The sequence below is a fragment of the Mchenga conophoros genome, linkage group LG9 (assembly GCF_057382185.1).
Source record: "Mchenga conophoros isolate Kocher_MC1m ecotype Shallow Benthic linkage group LG9, M_conophoros_male_GT1.1, whole genome shotgun sequence".
In the NCBI taxonomy this organism is placed as follows: domain Eukaryota; kingdom Metazoa; phylum Chordata; class Actinopteri; order Cichliformes; family Cichlidae; genus Mchenga; species Mchenga conophoros.
Window position 1 is genome coordinate 11,627,270 of NC_140534.1, and position 17,504 is coordinate 11,644,773.

Consider the following 17,504-nt stretch of genomic DNA (forward strand, 5'->3'; position numbering starts at 1 on the left):
AATTCTAGTCCCTGGGCCTTATGTTTGACACCCCTGCTTTTTAGCCTTTTTAGCAGCGGCAAATTTCCCCATGATAACATAGTTTTTCCCGAAACATAAACACACCTAGTTAAAATAAACAGTTGCAATTGTTGTTTCCCATGAAATCACTTTTTGTTCTCTAAAAAATACGACTGAAGTTTATTTCAGAGTATAAAATTGCAGAAACTGATAACACAGCCAGTCATTTTGGCAGTTTGATGCCGGAGCTGCTAAACACCGTTCTGCACTCTTGACTTTGGGGATGGAGGCTTACATCGTGCACAGAGCGCCACGCTGACATTTATTGGATTGGAAAATGTCCCCACAAAGATGAACTGTAAAGCTGGCGTATTAGAATTAAAATCTAACGGAAAGAAAGAGCTGCAGGTTGAGAAGTGAAAGCTGCCGTGTTTTGTTGCGCTGATGAAGGTCGCGCTTCATTATTTACAGCAGTTACAGTTACGTCCCTGCAGTCTTGCTTCTTGGCATGAAACAGCTTTTATTTGTCACTAGCAGGTTGCCCTGCAGCGAGATGGAAACCTCCCCATTTCCATTTCCATGTAGAAGGCGTACAAAATGCATCAGCGCACATGTATTTAAGAAAAATCTTCTAGAGTTCAGTTCCTCATCCGTCTGAAATATTTGCACCCGTGCTCTGCTGACGACTCAAGCCGAGTGCGTGCGTCATGTTAGACGAGTGAGAGGTCAACGCGGCTGTCATCCAGATATCACTGCCTGTCATATTCTCACCTCTTCTCTCAGCACATAAACACAAAAGGCGGCAGCAGATGCTTACCCGGGGCTGACGTGGGTGTCGAGGTTTTTAGGTTTAACCTCATTTTTACACAACAAATTCAAAAAAGCGTTGATCTCTCGGAATAGCTTCATTGTCTCCACTTGTTGTTCTTTGCTAATAACAGGGCGGTCTACTTGCTCTTTTGTCCTTTGCAGAAAGATTTCACGCCGGTTCTTTTCATTTTCATTGATTGATAAGTATTTATGCAGTGTTCAACGATTTGAGTCACTTCTTAAATGTGCCGTGTTCTTGTTTTTCATTCCTGTGTTGGCGCTTTACGTCGGGGCAAAGTCTGTAAGTCATCAGCCTCGAACTTTCTAAGAGTCTGATTGAGTCATGTACCCAGCATGCCGCTGTGAAGGGTCGGCGTGTGAACGCGTAGTGTAATTCACACCAGTGTGTTTCAGCTCGGCTCACAAAGATTAGTGATGCTGAGTTGTTTTGAATCTCTGTAATCGTTTTTTTGCCCCTCGCTTTCTAATCGTCTCGTGTCACTTGGTTACCATTTTATGTTGTGATTTTATGGTCGTTTGCATCGCTGGTCTTATTATGATTTTCTGGATCTCTGTACACGTCTGACGCCACTTTGCTGTTGTTGTTGTTGTTGTTGTGTTCTCTTTGTGGTCATTTTGTGTCACTTGGTTGTCATTTTATGGCTGTTTTGCATCTTTTTGTGTAACTTTGTTCACTTGCACGCTTTACTAATCATTTTGCCTACATATGCAATTGTCTTGGATTTCTGTACATGTTATTGCATTTTTTTGTTCTTTTGCATTTCTTTCTCATTTTTTGGTGTCACTTTTATGATTTTTTTGCATCTCTTTGTAGTCATTTCGAGTTTTTTTGGCTGTCTGGGCACATTTGGCTTCACTCTGTTGTTGTTTCGCCTCTTTGTAGTCATTCAGTGTAATGTTATGGCTGATTTGCGCCTCATTTTAGTATTTTGCGCCACTGTAAATCTCAAGTGATACTTGAGGCTGTTTTGTTTGTTGAATCTATCAGTCATCAATAATCTTCCCCACCCCTACTAGTAGCAGACACCAAAAGATATTCCCACAGGTCAGGTGTCAATGCTGCGGTGGTTCAGAGCTGTTAAGGTGGAACGAGGAGGATCCGAGCATTAATTAGGCACACGGTTTTAGTCGGGATTGCTGATTGGTGTCTCTGTGTAATGATTATTTGCCAGTCATCTTGCGGCAGAATCCTCATGAATTAATGCGCTAAACAGATACCTGTTCATTTCAGAATTAATGAAGTGCAAAGTGCTCTCCATCGTGTGTGTGTGTGTGTGTGTGTGTGTGTTTTGTTGATTTGTCAGCTCAGCAGGTCAGGTACTTCATGCAGTACACCAGTGTGTTGTGCAGTATTGATTTTGCCAACAAAACACTCGGTTCAGCTGTCGGCGAGGCGGTTTGGGATCCGCTTCGCAAACTTTCCTCAGCACAAAAACTCATCGGTAGAACCAGATTTTTTTTATTTATCCAGGAGGGCAGAATTTATATTCCTGTAGAAACCAGATTTGAATTCAGCCTCATCGCTCTGAATGCATCGTCATGTGCCACGAGACTGTATACTTGATAAACTCCGTACCGCCCTTTTCCTCAAAGCGGAGAGCGGTGTGATATTTCCATCTTTCGCTAAGACTGAACTCGCTCTGATTATTCTGAACGTTCCTGTAATTGAGAAGCGCCTGCTGAAATTTTCTACAAGTCGCCCGAGCTTTGTTTTCAGAGTGGGAGTGGGAAGTTGGGGCAGGCGGGAGAAAGAACATTTTCCCTTTTTATAAAGTCAAAAGGACTCAAATGGCTCGGATTTCACAGTTTTGATCTGTTTTCAATTACTCGGCCGGGCCGCGTACAGAAGAAAATGCTGAACAACTGAAATCTATGGAGGCAGTAGGTGTGGAGCGAGAGTGGGAGAGGAGAGGAAAAAGCAGAGGAACTGGAATGAGAGACAAGGGGAAAATGAAAAGAAAGAGGAGGACGAGTCCAGGGAGAGTGCAGAGTCCCAGAGAAACAATTGGATTAGACAAAGAGAGAGAAAGAGAGCTGTGCAGAGAGTCTTTGATAAATTGGCTGTTTATTTAGCTTTCGCTGTGAATGAGGCAGGGTGCGATGATGTGCTGTCTCCCCTGCATCCCTCGCTACGAGGTCGGGCTTTTTTGGCCCGAGCGCCCAGCGTGTTAAGGAGGTGCAATTGGCCATTCATTGCCAAAGGGTGGGACATCTTTCTGAGTCCTAATGGCTTTTGCAGCTGTGTCTCTCCCCGGCTCCCTCTGTTATCAAGTTTCATCCAACATCAAAAAGACACACCTTCCACTTGTCCCCCCCGCCCCCAAAAAAAAGAAGTCAGCCCCTTGGGTCCTCATAAAGCTCCTGACTATCACTTTTGCCCCTGTTACTTGATGGTTTTCCCAGCATGTTCTTCAGGCTCTGCATGTGTAGCGACAGTCGCCGAGGCTTTCCAGACAACCTGAGAAAGCACATGTGTGTCTTAAAAGCATCACGGCTGTCACCAGCAGGCTTTGTTGCATGAGCAGCAAAGCAAGGCGCTGGCCTGAATTCAGCGTATCAGATAGATTCACTGCCAGCTGTGTCACTATATGCAGAAATTCCTTATAGCTGTAGTTTGTTTCTGTTCTTAGATCAGGGCAGCGTGTTGTTTGGGATCTTAGAAACATTCATGTGCATTTTTTCCTACTTGATCTTCTGATGATGTTTTTCACACATGCGTGCGTCTTATTCTCTAGAACACACTGGATTCTTCCTGTGATTGCTGCTGCACTGAAAGAGGAAAGCTAAATCTTCGCTAAGCGGGCTTTTTGTTGGGTTTTTTGTTGGGGTTTTTTGCCAAAAAGGCCTTTATAGGATGACGGCAGACATCATGCTTTCAACTTCTAAGGGTATATTCTACCTCTGACAATCTGTGTGTCAGACCTTTAAAGGTTCTCATTTATTCCTAACATAGTCCTCTGTTCCCTTTCAGGACCACTGGTTTTGGCGGGTGAAAGATAACTCTGTAATGCAGGGATACCCCATGCCCATCCGAATGTTCTGGAGAGGCCTGCCGCCCAAGATAGACGCAGTCTATGAGAACAGCGAGGGCAAGTTTGTCTTCTTCAAAGGTGAGTCCTTTACACTCCACCACCATCACTGTTTAGTAAAGCTGTTTTTCATTACAGGCAAAGCATCATAAAGCTTTTTATCTGATCCTGCAGTGCTGTAGCCCAGTTGCCTCCGTGCAGTCCCGGCTTACAGTAGCTCCATGTCTGCTCTGTTATCCCTACAAGTCATCATCTTATATAAGCTGGACGCTCATTCCTCCTATATTCAATTTCCATGTGTGTATGTTGAAAATAGAGGGATTTTTTTATGTTATCATGCTCCCTCTGAGCACTGCAGAGTTTAGTGCAAGTCTGGGGAAGATTAAAGCAGTTGTTTTGCTTTGGTAGGAAAGTTTACCACAAACAGTTTTGCCTTTTAATAATGCATGTGTTGCATTTTTCTGCTCCAGTGATATATTTTCATATAAAATCGTCCACTGCAGTTAAACACAATCTGTATGCACAGGTCTAGGAAATCACTGGAACAGCATGTGCAAGGAGAGCCTCGCCGCTTGATGAGACGTGATTTTAATTGTTCTTCTTTCTTTTTTTTTTGCTTTGCTGAAAGATTTGTCTTCACATTCAAATCTAGACTGAGCCCCCAAAACACAGCTTTACGACTAATTATGTCTGAAGCTGCAAAGCCACTTAAAAGAAGCAGCAAACAAACACGGCCCTCGTATTTGCATACACACAGAGAGGACGGGAGGCAGGGAAAGGCGGGGAAGGAAGGGTGTTGATGAAAGGAGACGTAGGTAACAACGAAACTCTGCTGGGATGATAAAAAAAAAACTACAAATCTTCTCTCAAACTCGTTTCTATTTCCAACACCAAACAATTCCTGGAAATGCAGACTGCTGGTCCCGGGTGTGCCACGAGCTCTGCAAGTTTGATTTCGCTGCCTTCTCCTCCACCCTGCTCTTTACTGGGCAGCGGTGGAGTTAGAAAATTCATACTAACAGAATGCCTTTTTTCATTTGAACACATGCAGCTGATTTCCCAGAAGGCCTTGTTCTGACTGTCACCATTTGGAAGAAAAATTAGGAAGAAAGTCGGTCAGAAAGCAGAAGGCGGCACGTTAACTCCTCGTCTAACCAGGCGTTTTGAATATACTCTGAACAGCTCTCGTCTGATGAATTCTCTTAAAATACATCCACAGATGGGGACGTTGGAGTCTGCTTTGGCTGTCATGGCTGAGACACTGATTAGCTTAGTGCTTTTTGGGCAGGTCTGGAAACAGACACAGTATACATTAAGAGTGTGCTCTTCGTTCCTACGCCAATGTCAGTGTATTAGTTGTTTCCCTCGCTGAATTCTTCAGAGACGCAAGAAGTTCATGAATTTTAAACGCATCAGTCGAACCGGGCCTGCTGTGTGGATTGCTAATCAGGCTATATGCCCTTACAGAATTACCATTCACAGTTTGGCAACACCATGCAGGCAGATTTAGAAGAAGAGTGTTTTACATGGAGAAATGTTGATTAATAAGAAGCTGTGTTGTGAATTGAAATTAAATTAATCAGATTAGCATGGGCTTTTGCAGCTTTACTCGGAGGCGCCCTGCATATGCACAGCACACATATAGGGGTATGTATCTTCCTCCTGGGAGGCAGGATCCAATCAGAGCTTGATTGAGGCTTTTGTGTCAGAGGACAGACAAAGCTACTCCCTACATCTAAATTATGCAGACATGGCTTATATTGTTTTATTTCAGATTAAGAGCAGAACAATACGCAGGCTCGGCTAATGTGGTAGGTTAAACTTGCATTTTTTCTAATGACCAGCAGGGGGCAACTTTTATCGTTGCAGAAAGAATAAAGGTTTGTAGAAATCTATGGGAAAATTATGACTTTGATTGATAGTTTCAAGTCTTTCTAAATATAACCTGATTTTCATTTGGCAACCCTATGGTCCCCTCCAGAGTCATAAAAGATCAGTGACACTCACCACTCGCTCATCACGTCCAATTTTAATCACTTAGAGATGATCAAAACTCTCACATTGAACTCGAGCTGTAGGCTGGACCAGTATTGGCGTGTACATTGAATTTTAAATTAAAAATGTCATTGAATTCACTCCCAACCAGTTTTGCCTGGTTCTGCTTTGTTCTTGTTTCTTCCTGTTAAAAGGGAGTTTTTTCCTCCCACTGTTTCCAAATGCTTGCTCAGAGGTTTTCTCCGTATTCTTGTAGGGTCTTATTTCAAGTTTGAGGTCATGGTGCTGGTTACAGTTATACACAGCCACAGGTATTTGGTATCCTGCTTATGTCTGGCTCTCTTCCTGTGTGGTATATTGTGTCAGTGCAGATATTCACGGTGGCCATGAGAGGTCAAATGCTCTCCAATTTAAGAAAACACCGGCAAATATAAACATGCTGCAAAAACACTCAAAACTTAACAGAAGTTTAATAAAGCAAAACAAAAGTAGAAAAAGTGTTTTTTTTATATAATACTCTACAGTAACGTATGTTTTCTATTAGCCACTTACTGTTAGCCACTTACTGTTAGCCACTTACTGTTAGCTTGTCACTTCTGCATCAGAGCTAGCTACCAAGTGTTGCAGCTAATGTTAACTCCATGAATTATATAAAGTTTTTATTAACATTTTTACTGTTTTTGGCTGTTCTTTGTAAAACTGTTGCCCCATGAAGAGGTTTTTGTATGTACTCGATAGCTAAATGCAGGATAAAATGTCTCAAACAAAGATATTTTCAGCAGCAGATTCTAATCTGAAACATTAAGTAGAGAAGAGGGGGCGGTATAATGAATTTAGGTATGAATGCTCATTGCCTCAGACGAAATAAAACATTTAGGACAGAGCATCTAATTTTAGCCAAAACATTAATACCCTGGCATTTTGGCTCTGAAAGGGTGAATGCTCGGGTCCTGAGCAGGAACTCTTCTAACACAGTGTAACCTTTTAGTACATTTACTGTTCCCTACCTTATAACACAGGGTTACAGATGGAGGTATCATGCAAAATAGCAGTCAGTTTACACTTCTGTTTTTTGTGAGAAATGGGGGTTATGTTTGGTTTATGTTCAGTAGTATCAGTCAGCACGGTTCGTGCTCCATCGGCGCAGTTGTAGCAGTTTTTAGTTTTATGGGAGAATATCTGACAAACTTAGAATCTCCATAGGCTGTTTGTTGTACGTGGAAAAGCCTGCGATGATTTTTGCTTAAACGCCGTGTCGAAGAATACATTTCCAGATCTGAACGCGATGATTTCAAGCAGACATTAAAGCCACGGGGTCACACTGGATGTGCGTATGCATAATAAGTTAAGTACTCACAGGCGCATGTGTGGTTCCTGGTTTTCCCGTTTTTGTGTGTGGCCTGTGTAAAGAGGAGGCGTCTCCTTTTTGGAACAAATCTTCATCCTATATAACACTTTTCATACACTGTTGAGGCAGGCGGGGGGGGATTAGTCGCTGCAGTGCAGCAGATGCCAGAGCCACCACTACATCAAAGCAGCCCTCACAGCTCTGAAGATGAAGCTCGACTTTTATGTGGAGGCCGATGCAAGTCGACTCCAATTTAAAAAAGAAAGCGAGAACGGAGAATCCCATTCTATGTGGGATTGGGGGGAAAAAAGAGTGAGAGAAGGGAAAGTTTGGGAGTTTTTTTATGAATCAATTTGAACTCATTCTTTCTGGGGACGGGTCACTATTAACCTCAGGGTGTGGCGTGTTAGCGTGGCGTATCAAGGCCGGGAGGAAGCGTGACCCACGGTGAGCGGAGCGCAGAGACAGAATGACTTGAAATGACAGGAATTTCCTTTTGAGAAAAAAAGAGGCCGTTGCAGGTCTCGCCTTCCCATTTAACATTCAGCCAACACCCTGTCCTACTGTTCCTTCCACCTTTCAATCTCTAAGGTATCCGTATTGTTTAAATACTTTAGGGTGAAATGTCAGACATGGGGAATTTGTGAAGAAAATGAATGAGGCCAGATATTGCTGGGATTTTGCCTCCCTTATTTGACATCCATTTCCTGCATTTGTTAAAAAAAAGAAAGAAAGAAGTTGTGTGGTCATCTGTAAAGCTGACCCTGCAGAAATTCCATGTAGTGTTTCAGGCTGATTGGTGTTTAGTTAGACACCAGGGAGACGCGAGGATCCGGCTCTTTAAACACAGCGAGTTAATCGGATTCTGCAAACACGGTTTGAATCTTTGATTCTCTGTTTTTGTCTTAAAAACAAGCTTTAAAAAACTTCAATTTACTTATATTCAATGTCTTGAATGTTACAGAGTTTCAGAGGCGACTGAAGCGTACTGTGTGTGTGTCTGACATCTGCACATGTCACACACTCCTCCTTGTCAGCCCTTTTTTATGTTTTCCTCCAAACCCTGATTTATTTTTGTCAGCGCCGCGATTATTGAAAGAAATACTGTAAGTATTTTGCAGATATTAAACCGATGATTGCTCTTTTCCCGCTCATAAAACAGCAAACATTCATAGCCTCAGGCTCCGTTTCATTTGATTTAATCATAAAAAGGGAATAATAAAAACGCCATCTGCTCTGCCTTTGTCATTCCTACTCCTTCTTTCCCTTTTTCTTTTCTGCCACGTACCTCCCCCCACACACCCCAACACACATTTCCTCTTAACCCACCCTACGCCTCCACCATTGATGAAGAAATGCACTTCCTGGGGTCACGCGGTGTCAGAAATGTGCTGTTTAACCTAATTACTCCACAGGAAGGAGGCTGTAGAGAGGAAAAAATGGAGGCGAGGAACAAAGCAGAAAAAGATATATGGTTTTTAATATTTCAGCAACAATATCACAACCCAAGTATTTTCTTGGCTTCATGGATCCAGGAAACTTTTAAAAAATAAAGGTTTTAATTTGACTGTTTGGTTGCCAGTTTTCCCACAAGCTTTGCAGCTTTTTTCCTTTTATCACAGCTGAGCAGTTACCAGCTCAGTTTGCCAGCGCCAAAAAGTTCCCAGAGCACCTCTAAGCAAGGGCAAGGGGAGCTTGTCACCATTTCTGTTCCCTCTTTCAACAGTATCAGCATCAAATACAGTAATACAACGCAACAGGTTATTGCCTGCCGTGTGTTCAGTGCGTTTTGGGGTCTTTTGCCCCCCTGTATGGTAATCCCCACGGTTACTCGTCCTCCTTCTAATTTGTTTTCTCACTCTCTTTCTCGATATGCAGGAAAGCAGTTCTGGGTGTTTAAGGACACGGTGTTGCAGTCCGGATACCCCAAGGACATCTCCCAGTTTGCCCATGGCATGCCCTCACAGAGCATCGACACCGCCCTGTGGTGGGAGGATGTGGCCAAAACCTACTTCTTTAAAGGGGACAGGTGGGTACGAGTGGAGGTCTTAGATCAGTTCTGGACTTTCTTCCTTGAAAGCCGTGTGCAAATTTAGCCTGCAAAGGTCTCTTAAAAGCGAAGCGTATGATCTTAAATTGGTGGATATTTAGTATAACTAAACAAGAACGGGAAGAATGTTTTAAAGTAGCGTTTCTGATCTGACACAGAGTCGCTCTCAACCTGATTTCATTTGACACTTGTGCTAAAGAACCATCTGTAATATGTTGCTACAAAATCAGGTCAGCGACTCCTCTTAGAGGACGGTTCATTAGTTTTCTTTGTTTGTCTGCTGTCCCACATCATCAGGGTGAAAAAGGTTCAGGGAAAATGTGGGATAGAGTTAGATTTTCCCCATGCCTCTCACACCTGCTATGATAGGTATTATTTGAATTAACTCACTAGAGGAAGCTGACAGTGTGATAGTAAGATACTAGGTATACACATAAAATACCATCTGTTTCCATTTTCAGCCCTGTGTTCCTCTAGCCTTATAGTACCTGCTTTGTCTTCCCGTGGCTCATCGTTTGTTCCTGTTTAGGTACTGGCGCTACAATGAGGAAATGAGAATCATGGACCTTGGCTATCCTAAGCCTATCACAGTGTGGAGAGGTGTGCCTGAATCGCCACAGGGGGCCTTCGTGGACAAAGCCAATGGTACGATTTGTCCTGCACAATACTCTGGTTTGGCAAGCAAGTTGCAGTTCGTTTGCCAGGCTGCATTGATTTCAGATGGTCACTGGCAGGGTAGCATTGATTGAAATTTGCCCCACTTATTAAACTGAGTCTCAGTGTGTGGCACGCTTCCATACATGCAATACAGAGGGAAATGTTTTTTGCGTATTCCAAACAAAAAGCAGGTCAGATCATCCAGAAATACATTTTGTCCCTGTTTTTTATGAATTGTTTCACAAGAAAATATTGCGTAATCGGTCCATCCTGCTCTGAATGCCATAAGACCCAGTCGGAGCCGGACTATGGAAAGCAGAAAGGACAAGACCACCGCTGGGTGCTCATTCCGGTTTTAAGCCAACTGACTCTCTTCAGGCTTGGGTAGGCGGGATTAAAATCTCGCCGGGAGCTCAACGATAGGCCGCTCAGATGGCAAGGCTACAAAAATAATCTTTTCCCATTGGATGCACCGTGCCAGGTGGGTTTGGGGTCTGGTCTTGGCTGCAAGTCGTTTGGAAAAAACAGAGCAGGTGGTGTTGAAAGCTCGTGCCATCTGTGCCGAAGATCCCCCGCCAGACCTGTAGCTGGGCATTTCTGCCGGTGAGGCCAGGTGGAGCGGGCATCAATCAGAGCATGAAGGATGGACTGATATCCAAGCGGATGATGGCTGTTTGTGTATGTTTCTGCACGTAAATGTGTCGGCCTTCGTTTATTGAGAGAGCCGGCTGTTTGCCGAGACAGCGTGCCAAGTGGACCGCTCATAACACTGACCCAGATCGCCAGGCGTAATTGAGCACGCCACTGTAGCCCACGACAGTGTGTATGAGGCGGCACGTTTCGGAGCGGGGAGCCCAGGGCGACGTTGACCTGGTTCTAACCCACACAAGCTCAGCCTGTCTGACCTCTCATCTGCTCTCCCCCTCTGTGTCTCTCAGTGAATAGTTCTACTTGTTATGGAGCTGTATAGTTAGTCTTCATGTGGATCTTTCTATTTCTAACAAAAAACCCTTTTTCGTTTAATTTGGGTTAAATGTAGGAGAAAAGTGTGACAGAACCTGCCGCCAGATCAGAAAGAGGAGCATCCCAACAGTGGCTGTAATTCATCAGCTAATCACAATACTCAGCTGAGCTCTAAATACTAATTCAAAGAGCATTGTGTGGTTTGGCCTGTCTCACTATACGCAGCCAGATTGTGAAGACAGAGCTCTGCCCGACAAGGTGATCAAGTCTCCCACTCGGCCAGGCCGGCCCCTCTTTCATCTAAAATCCCACCTTACGCTGTTTCATTTCCTCGCTCATACCATCTCCAACCGACACGTTGTTTAAAAAGCGCTGGCCTTCCTCGCCTGGAAACTTAGAACATTTCTTTCCTCATCTTCTCAGAGAGGAGTGCGCATAAATAACAAATGGGGAAACACAAAGTGTGAAAGGAGGCCAACGAGGGAGAGGAGAGCTCGAGGATTCAGCCAGGCTGTCCGGACCAGTTTTACACGGCACATTTCCCCAGTGAGCATTTGAGCGACGGTGGAGGCAAAGTTTGAAATGAACATATTGTGGGCATGGAACAACAAAAAAATAGTTTCTTTGTGTTTCATGATTTTTTTTTTTCCATCGCTGGAGCCGTTGTGGAGAGGAGGGGTAAATTCTCACCTGAATGCACGGCGGCCGACTGCATTAGCGGATCTGTGCATCTTTGGGGGACGCTGGGACAGTCGCCCTCACGTCCCGTCACAAAATCGACCGTCGCTCTCGTGGCTTAGAAAGCGCCTTGTTTGGCAGTGACATTTGCTGCGCTTTTGTGTGAGCGTAGCTACGGGGCCTGACTCCCGCTCGGGTGTGTTTTCTCTTTCATGACCGGTATAATTAGTCCTGAGGGACAGGCACAGATATCCCAGCAGAACAACTGAACTGAAACCGAAACTGTGGCTCAGCATCAGAGCAGCACACACACTACTGGCTGGTTATCTTCATTTTGACTTCGCTTGAATAATTTTTTTCCTTTAAGATAAAAGGTGATTTCTTTTTTAAAGATTCAATTAGTAATAAATTCTTTGAACAGTTCGTGACTTTATTAAATACATGAAAGAGCTTCCTCCAAAGCAACAGTTGTGCCCGGTTACTTCAGTATATGTTAGCAGTAAAAATGATGCCTGACGTGTATCGATGAGGATCTAACAGCAAATGGCTTATAAGCTAGTAATGTGACGTATTCCTCACGTTTTAGCACTCGCCCTAGCTGGTGACCTTTCCGTCAGCTGAATGAAATTGTTATCATTATATCCAGTTTGATGGCTTTTCGGTGACAGCTTAATGCACATTTTGACAGTACTGACAGAGCTGAGCATTAGCTGAAAACGTGCTAAATCACTCTTTAACAACTTTTGTGTGCGTGTGTCCTTGCTTCAGGTTTCACCTACTTCTACAAGGGGAAGGAGTACTGGAAGTTTAGCAACCAGTTCCTCAGAGTGGAACCGGGCTACCCGCGCTCCATCCTCAAGGACTTCATGGGCTGCGAGCTGACGCCCATCGACCCCGGCCGCCCACCGGCCGACGACGGCAACTCAGACGTGGTGATCGAGCTGGACAACGAGGCCAACACGGTGAAGGCCATCGCCATAGTGATCCCCTGCGTGCTCGCGCTGTGCCTGCTGGTGCTGGTCTACACCGTGGTGCAGTTCAAGAGGAAGGGCACGCCTCGCCACATACTGTACTGCAAACGCTCCATGCAGGAATGGGTTTGAATTTTTTTGGAGGGGGGTGGGGTTAAGAGACGAGAGGGCAGAGCTAGGGTGGGAGTTAAGAGGATTGTGGAAAAACAGTACAACAGCCCCCCACTTTTCACAGAGAGGAGGACGGTGGACACTGGACAGCTTTATGGGAAAAACAACAAGCCACGCCTCCTCCTCTTCGGCGATCGAAACTTTCGTGCAGACCTGCAGAACCAGCCGAGAAGTCTGACGGTGATCCCGCGTTTAAAAAAAGGCGACTCCCAGGACTTTAAGCTGACTTTCTCCAGCCCCCAGCCTTTTTAACAAACGGGGCCCAGAGGGACAGTTTGTGGAGGGGGATCTTTGTCGGATGTGACCTTCGATCCCGGTCCAAAAATAATGAGAAAAAAAAAAATCAACAAGAGGGTCAGCATCACTTTGTATCTCAGAAACTCGACTTCCTATCCCCGTCCTCTTTGTTTCTTTGCCCGACTGCTTTTCAGACGGAGGACTTTCAGGGGAACAAACTCTTCCCACAGGGCACTGCATTGTCAACTGTGTCATATCAGGTTGTTGATAAACAGCTTTCTATTTTCTGATCCGCGTGCCCCTCCCCTCCTCCAGCTTCAGACTGGGCTCAGAAAAATAAAAAATAAAAAAATAAGTCTCAGATAAACACAACTTTATTACGTAACCAATCATTCATCTGTTTTTTTGTTTGTTTTTTCTTTTTTTCTTCTTTTTTTTATTGGAATTCATGTGAGAAAAGAGGTCCTCACTGTTCCCTTTAAGACATCCCTGAAGAAGAGACCAAACAAAACCAAATAAAATCCATCTCTCTCCAAAGAGGATCACATTTTTCTTTCTTTCTTTCTTTAGTTCCTTCTTTCCCTTCTCTGGATCCTTGCAGCGATTACGAGTTGGGGGGAGCTCTGACTGTTGTGGCAGTCTGTTTGAGACACAGGGGCCAAATTATTCTGCAATATTTTAACTCGCCTTAATTATACATCATACTACTTGTGCTTGGTTTTGCTGTTCTTGGTGTTTTTCTTTTTTTTTTTTTTATTTTAATTTGTATACCGCTATTATTTCTTTTTGTTTCTTCTTCCTTTTTTTAAAGAAGCTGCTTAATTGCTTCTTGTGGTTGGTATTTTATGAATTTTATTACGTTACTCAGAATCCTCAGCACTGGCTTGCTGAGCCATTCTGGACAGATTAATACAGTAGGTCCAGCCTGTACTGAAAGTAATGTATTGTATACTAAAAAAAAAAGATGTTGGAAGGTTCTGGAGTAAAGCCACTATTTTTGTGTGTTAAGGTATTTGTTACTGTTAGTTTTGATATTTCCATAAGACAGGCTGACAGGAGTCTTGTTTCTGGATTTGTCCTTGGCCCATATTCCTCTGTTTTTGTTTGTTTGGGTTTTTTTATTTCTTTTTTGTGAATGGACTTAATTAAAAATAATGATAATAATAAAATCCTGTTGACTGCCTTGTTTGAGAGAGCTCACAGTTCCCAGAATGCTCTTGTCTGAAGACTGAAGTGAGACAGCAAGTCAAGATCAGTGCCTGTGTCAACGTGCATGCAAGCATTTACTGTACGACCCTATCGGTTCTGCTCAACATGGCTTTGACCCCCTTCCCTCCCATCGAGCCGAGGAGGAAGTTTTCTCTTAAAAATACTGTTTATGTTCACTTTTGTATCTTTTAAGTGTACCCCGGTCCCACCGCCTGCCTTCCTCCAGCTACAATTAAATCCGAGACAAACAAACTGTAAAAGATTTAAGTGGTACATTTGGGTGATTGGCCTGAACCAAACACGTAGTGTCATGGAGACATGACGGGTAGTCTTTGAATGTGTGTTTGTTTTCATGATCACATACTGTGTTTTTTTTTTTTCTTTCCTGTTTTCTGGTCAAAACAACTTGGACATGTCACGATGACTTGTTTGTGTAAGACTTTGGGACAAGAGAAAAACATGTCCCGATTGAATGAATAAACTGATCAATATACATTGAAGAACCGCCTTCAAACTTTCTACTCGTTTTTTTAAACTCAGCAGGTAGACTGCATTTTGAAACCGTGTTAATTTTCATTCAGGCATCTAAATCCTTTTAGCTTTAGTGTTTTTTTTTTATAGGGTTAAATATCATAAGATTATTGCAGACTCAATCTAAAGTGTGAAAGCTTCTTATGTTTTCTTGGTGAGCAAACGTAAAATATACAGTTTCAAAGTTTAATTAAATGTTTTGAAGGTTCAAGTTACACAGCGCTGTGGACCTGTCAAACACCCGCCCACACTATTGAATGAACTTCTTATTGTATCACACAAATAAGATGTGTGTATGGTTGGTTAAAAAGTTGGAAAGGAGATGCAGTTTGTAGGGAAACTTGGCTTTCCCAATTTGGCACTTGGTCTGGTAGCTGGTTCATCTTACATCTTAACACCAGTCGGGCATCTTCTCCCTGTGAAGAGAAACAAAACTCCATCGTACCCACACACACCTCAGACTCTATGCCCTGTCCTTTGTGTCCAGGAATTTTCCACTACAGCCTTGTGATGTATGGGTGTGGCGTTTTCCTTCAACACTCTATATTATCCTGCAAAACATAAATGTGTGATAAAAGATTTTTAAAAAGGTAAATTGCCATCTTTAATGAAAGTTTCAGTACATTTAATCATAGTTTTTGTCCTCATGCATTCGCTTTTATTTTTATTTTCACCCTGCTTGAAACATTAAGTAAAAGGTATAGTGAGCATCGATTCTTGACACATACTGTTAATGAGGACATTTTTATTTATTTATTCGATATCCATCACAACAGAACGTCCTCTGTTTAAACCAGATATTAACGGCTTTCTGTTGCAATGTGATGAGTTAGTTTTTCATTACATTCATAGATCATTCACTTTGCCTCTGTACACCACTACAGTGGATTGTAAATCAGTCAGGTGTAGAAACAAAAGTTTTGTGATAAATGTTTAGTTTGTCATATTCATACCCTTTCTCATATCTTCCCAACCTCAAACGTAACGGGACCCTTGGCTCCCAAGCAGTCCTGTTCCATCATCAAAATTATATATCAGTGCAAAATCCTAGCAGAAAAACCTAGGCTAACTCAACACTTGGGTTTATTCTTAAAAAGAACGATGCACTAGCAAACACAGCAGCACCAAAAGGCCTGAAAGGCCAGAGAAGACAACTAAAAGTGCATGATGACAGAATTATTTCCACGGTTAGGAAAAGCAACTTCACAACATCTTACCAACTCAGCAAAGCACTCAAAGAGGCAGGCTTCATTAATTTAAATACACAGAGTTTAAAACAAGCAGCAAAATGGTATTTGTGTTCAAGATTAATTTTAAAAAGTCTTCAGGTAAGAGAGCATGTTATAGCATGCATGGCTACCAGTGGAAACAGGTTACTAGTGTTTAACGATGAGACTGCTGATAGAAGTAGGAGGCTGGATATATGAAGTGAAGGGCTATACTCTGCTCAGATTCAGCTAAATGCTGCAAAACTGATCGGACAAGTCACAGTGCAGGTGAATGGTCCAAAGCATGCTACAAAAACAAATTCTTCAATGGCCAACAGAGCAGGCTTTTCTTCCACTTAATCGGTCAGTCTTACAATTCAGGGTCACAAAAATGGTAAATGGACTTGTTCTTGTACAGTGCTTTTCTACTCTACATGACCACTCAAAGTGCTTTATGCAACATAAAGCACTTTGATATTTGGTATGCAGACTGGAGCAGCCAGGAATCAAACCACAAAACCTCCGACCTGCCCCAGGCTGGAGCCTATCCCAGCTGCCATAGAGCAAGAGGCAGGGTCAGCCCAGGACAGGTTGCCACTTTGTTGCAGAACATAAAGAACAGTCACAGTCCCAACTATGGGTAATCTACTAACCTAATGTCTTTGGACTGTGGAAGAAAGGCGGAGTAACCGAGGGGAACATGCAAACTCCACACCAAACGACTCAAACTCACGACCTTCGGTGCATATCGCCGAGCTGCTTTTCAGTTGCTAAATAGAAAACTATTAATTAAGTGCAGACCCACATGCAAGAAGCAACATAAGGTGGCAGAACATCTAAGGATGGAAACACAGGACTATGGGTCCTAGACCTTAGGCCATCATTGCCTGCAGAGGATTTTAATCCAAGTATTATGAATAATGCTTATATTTAAACTAATGTTAGTTTGTCTGATTATTTTTAAGCCTCTCAAAATGGTAAACAATGCATATAAAGGGTTGTAATTCCTAAACAGTCCAATTCAGTCTCTGCTTCAGAGTGTTACACCCTTGGACTTGTGTAACAAGCCACAGGGTGAAATTATCAGTTATGGTTTTACACTTCCTCTACACTTAAGTTTTTTATGGATTAAACAGGAAGATACAACTTATCTGCTGAGCTCTAAAAGTGCTTGGTTTTCTTAACGTTGGAGCACATAGTTGCCATCCCCAGTGTGTGTATCCTAAGCTAAACTAATCAGCTGCTGGTTAGAGCGGCATGATTGCGGACGCGAGGGCGATATCGAGCTCATCAAACTGACATGAAATATGACTGGGAGCGTTCACTGTGCCCTCCCACACGGTGCAGTCAGAGGGCTGACATACAGTAAATACAGGTATTGGCTCAGCCCACGGTGCACTCTACACTCCAGAGATTAAACTTAGCCATCGGCAGGAAAGATATACAAAAAGAAATAAAAAATAACACGCTCAGAGAAATGTGTGTGCGTGCTGATCTGGGCTCAGCAGGCCTCTGGTATTGTGCGCTGCTGTATTTTTATGTGGCATGATTAAAATCGGCTCTTTGGATGTGCAGTCCCAGAGGTGCAGCATTGGCATTTATTGCGGACTGAATGTGAAACAGGAG

The 17,504-nt window shown here is 43.2% G+C and overlaps 1 protein-coding gene across 2 annotated transcripts in view; it reads left to right on the forward strand.

The window, feature by feature from the left end:
• The window catches only part of mmp16a (matrix metallopeptidase 16a (membrane-inserted)), a 74,842-nt gene extending 60,200 nt beyond the window's left edge, over window positions 1-14,642 (forward strand). For both annotated transcript variants that reach the window (XM_085286471.1, XM_085286472.1), the window contains 4 exons: window positions 3,803-3,941; window positions 9,082-9,232; window positions 9,783-9,898; window positions 12,320-14,642. In XM_085286471.1, the coding sequence (XP_085142597.1) occupies window positions 3,803-3,941; window positions 9,082-9,232; window positions 9,783-9,898; window positions 12,320-12,654 (741 nt within the window). In that variant the 3' untranslated portion in view covers window positions 12,655-14,642. The remainder of the gene's footprint in view (window positions 1-3,802; window positions 3,942-9,081; window positions 9,233-9,782; window positions 9,899-12,319) is intronic.
• The last annotated feature ends 2,862 nt before the right edge of the window (window positions 14,643-17,504 follow it).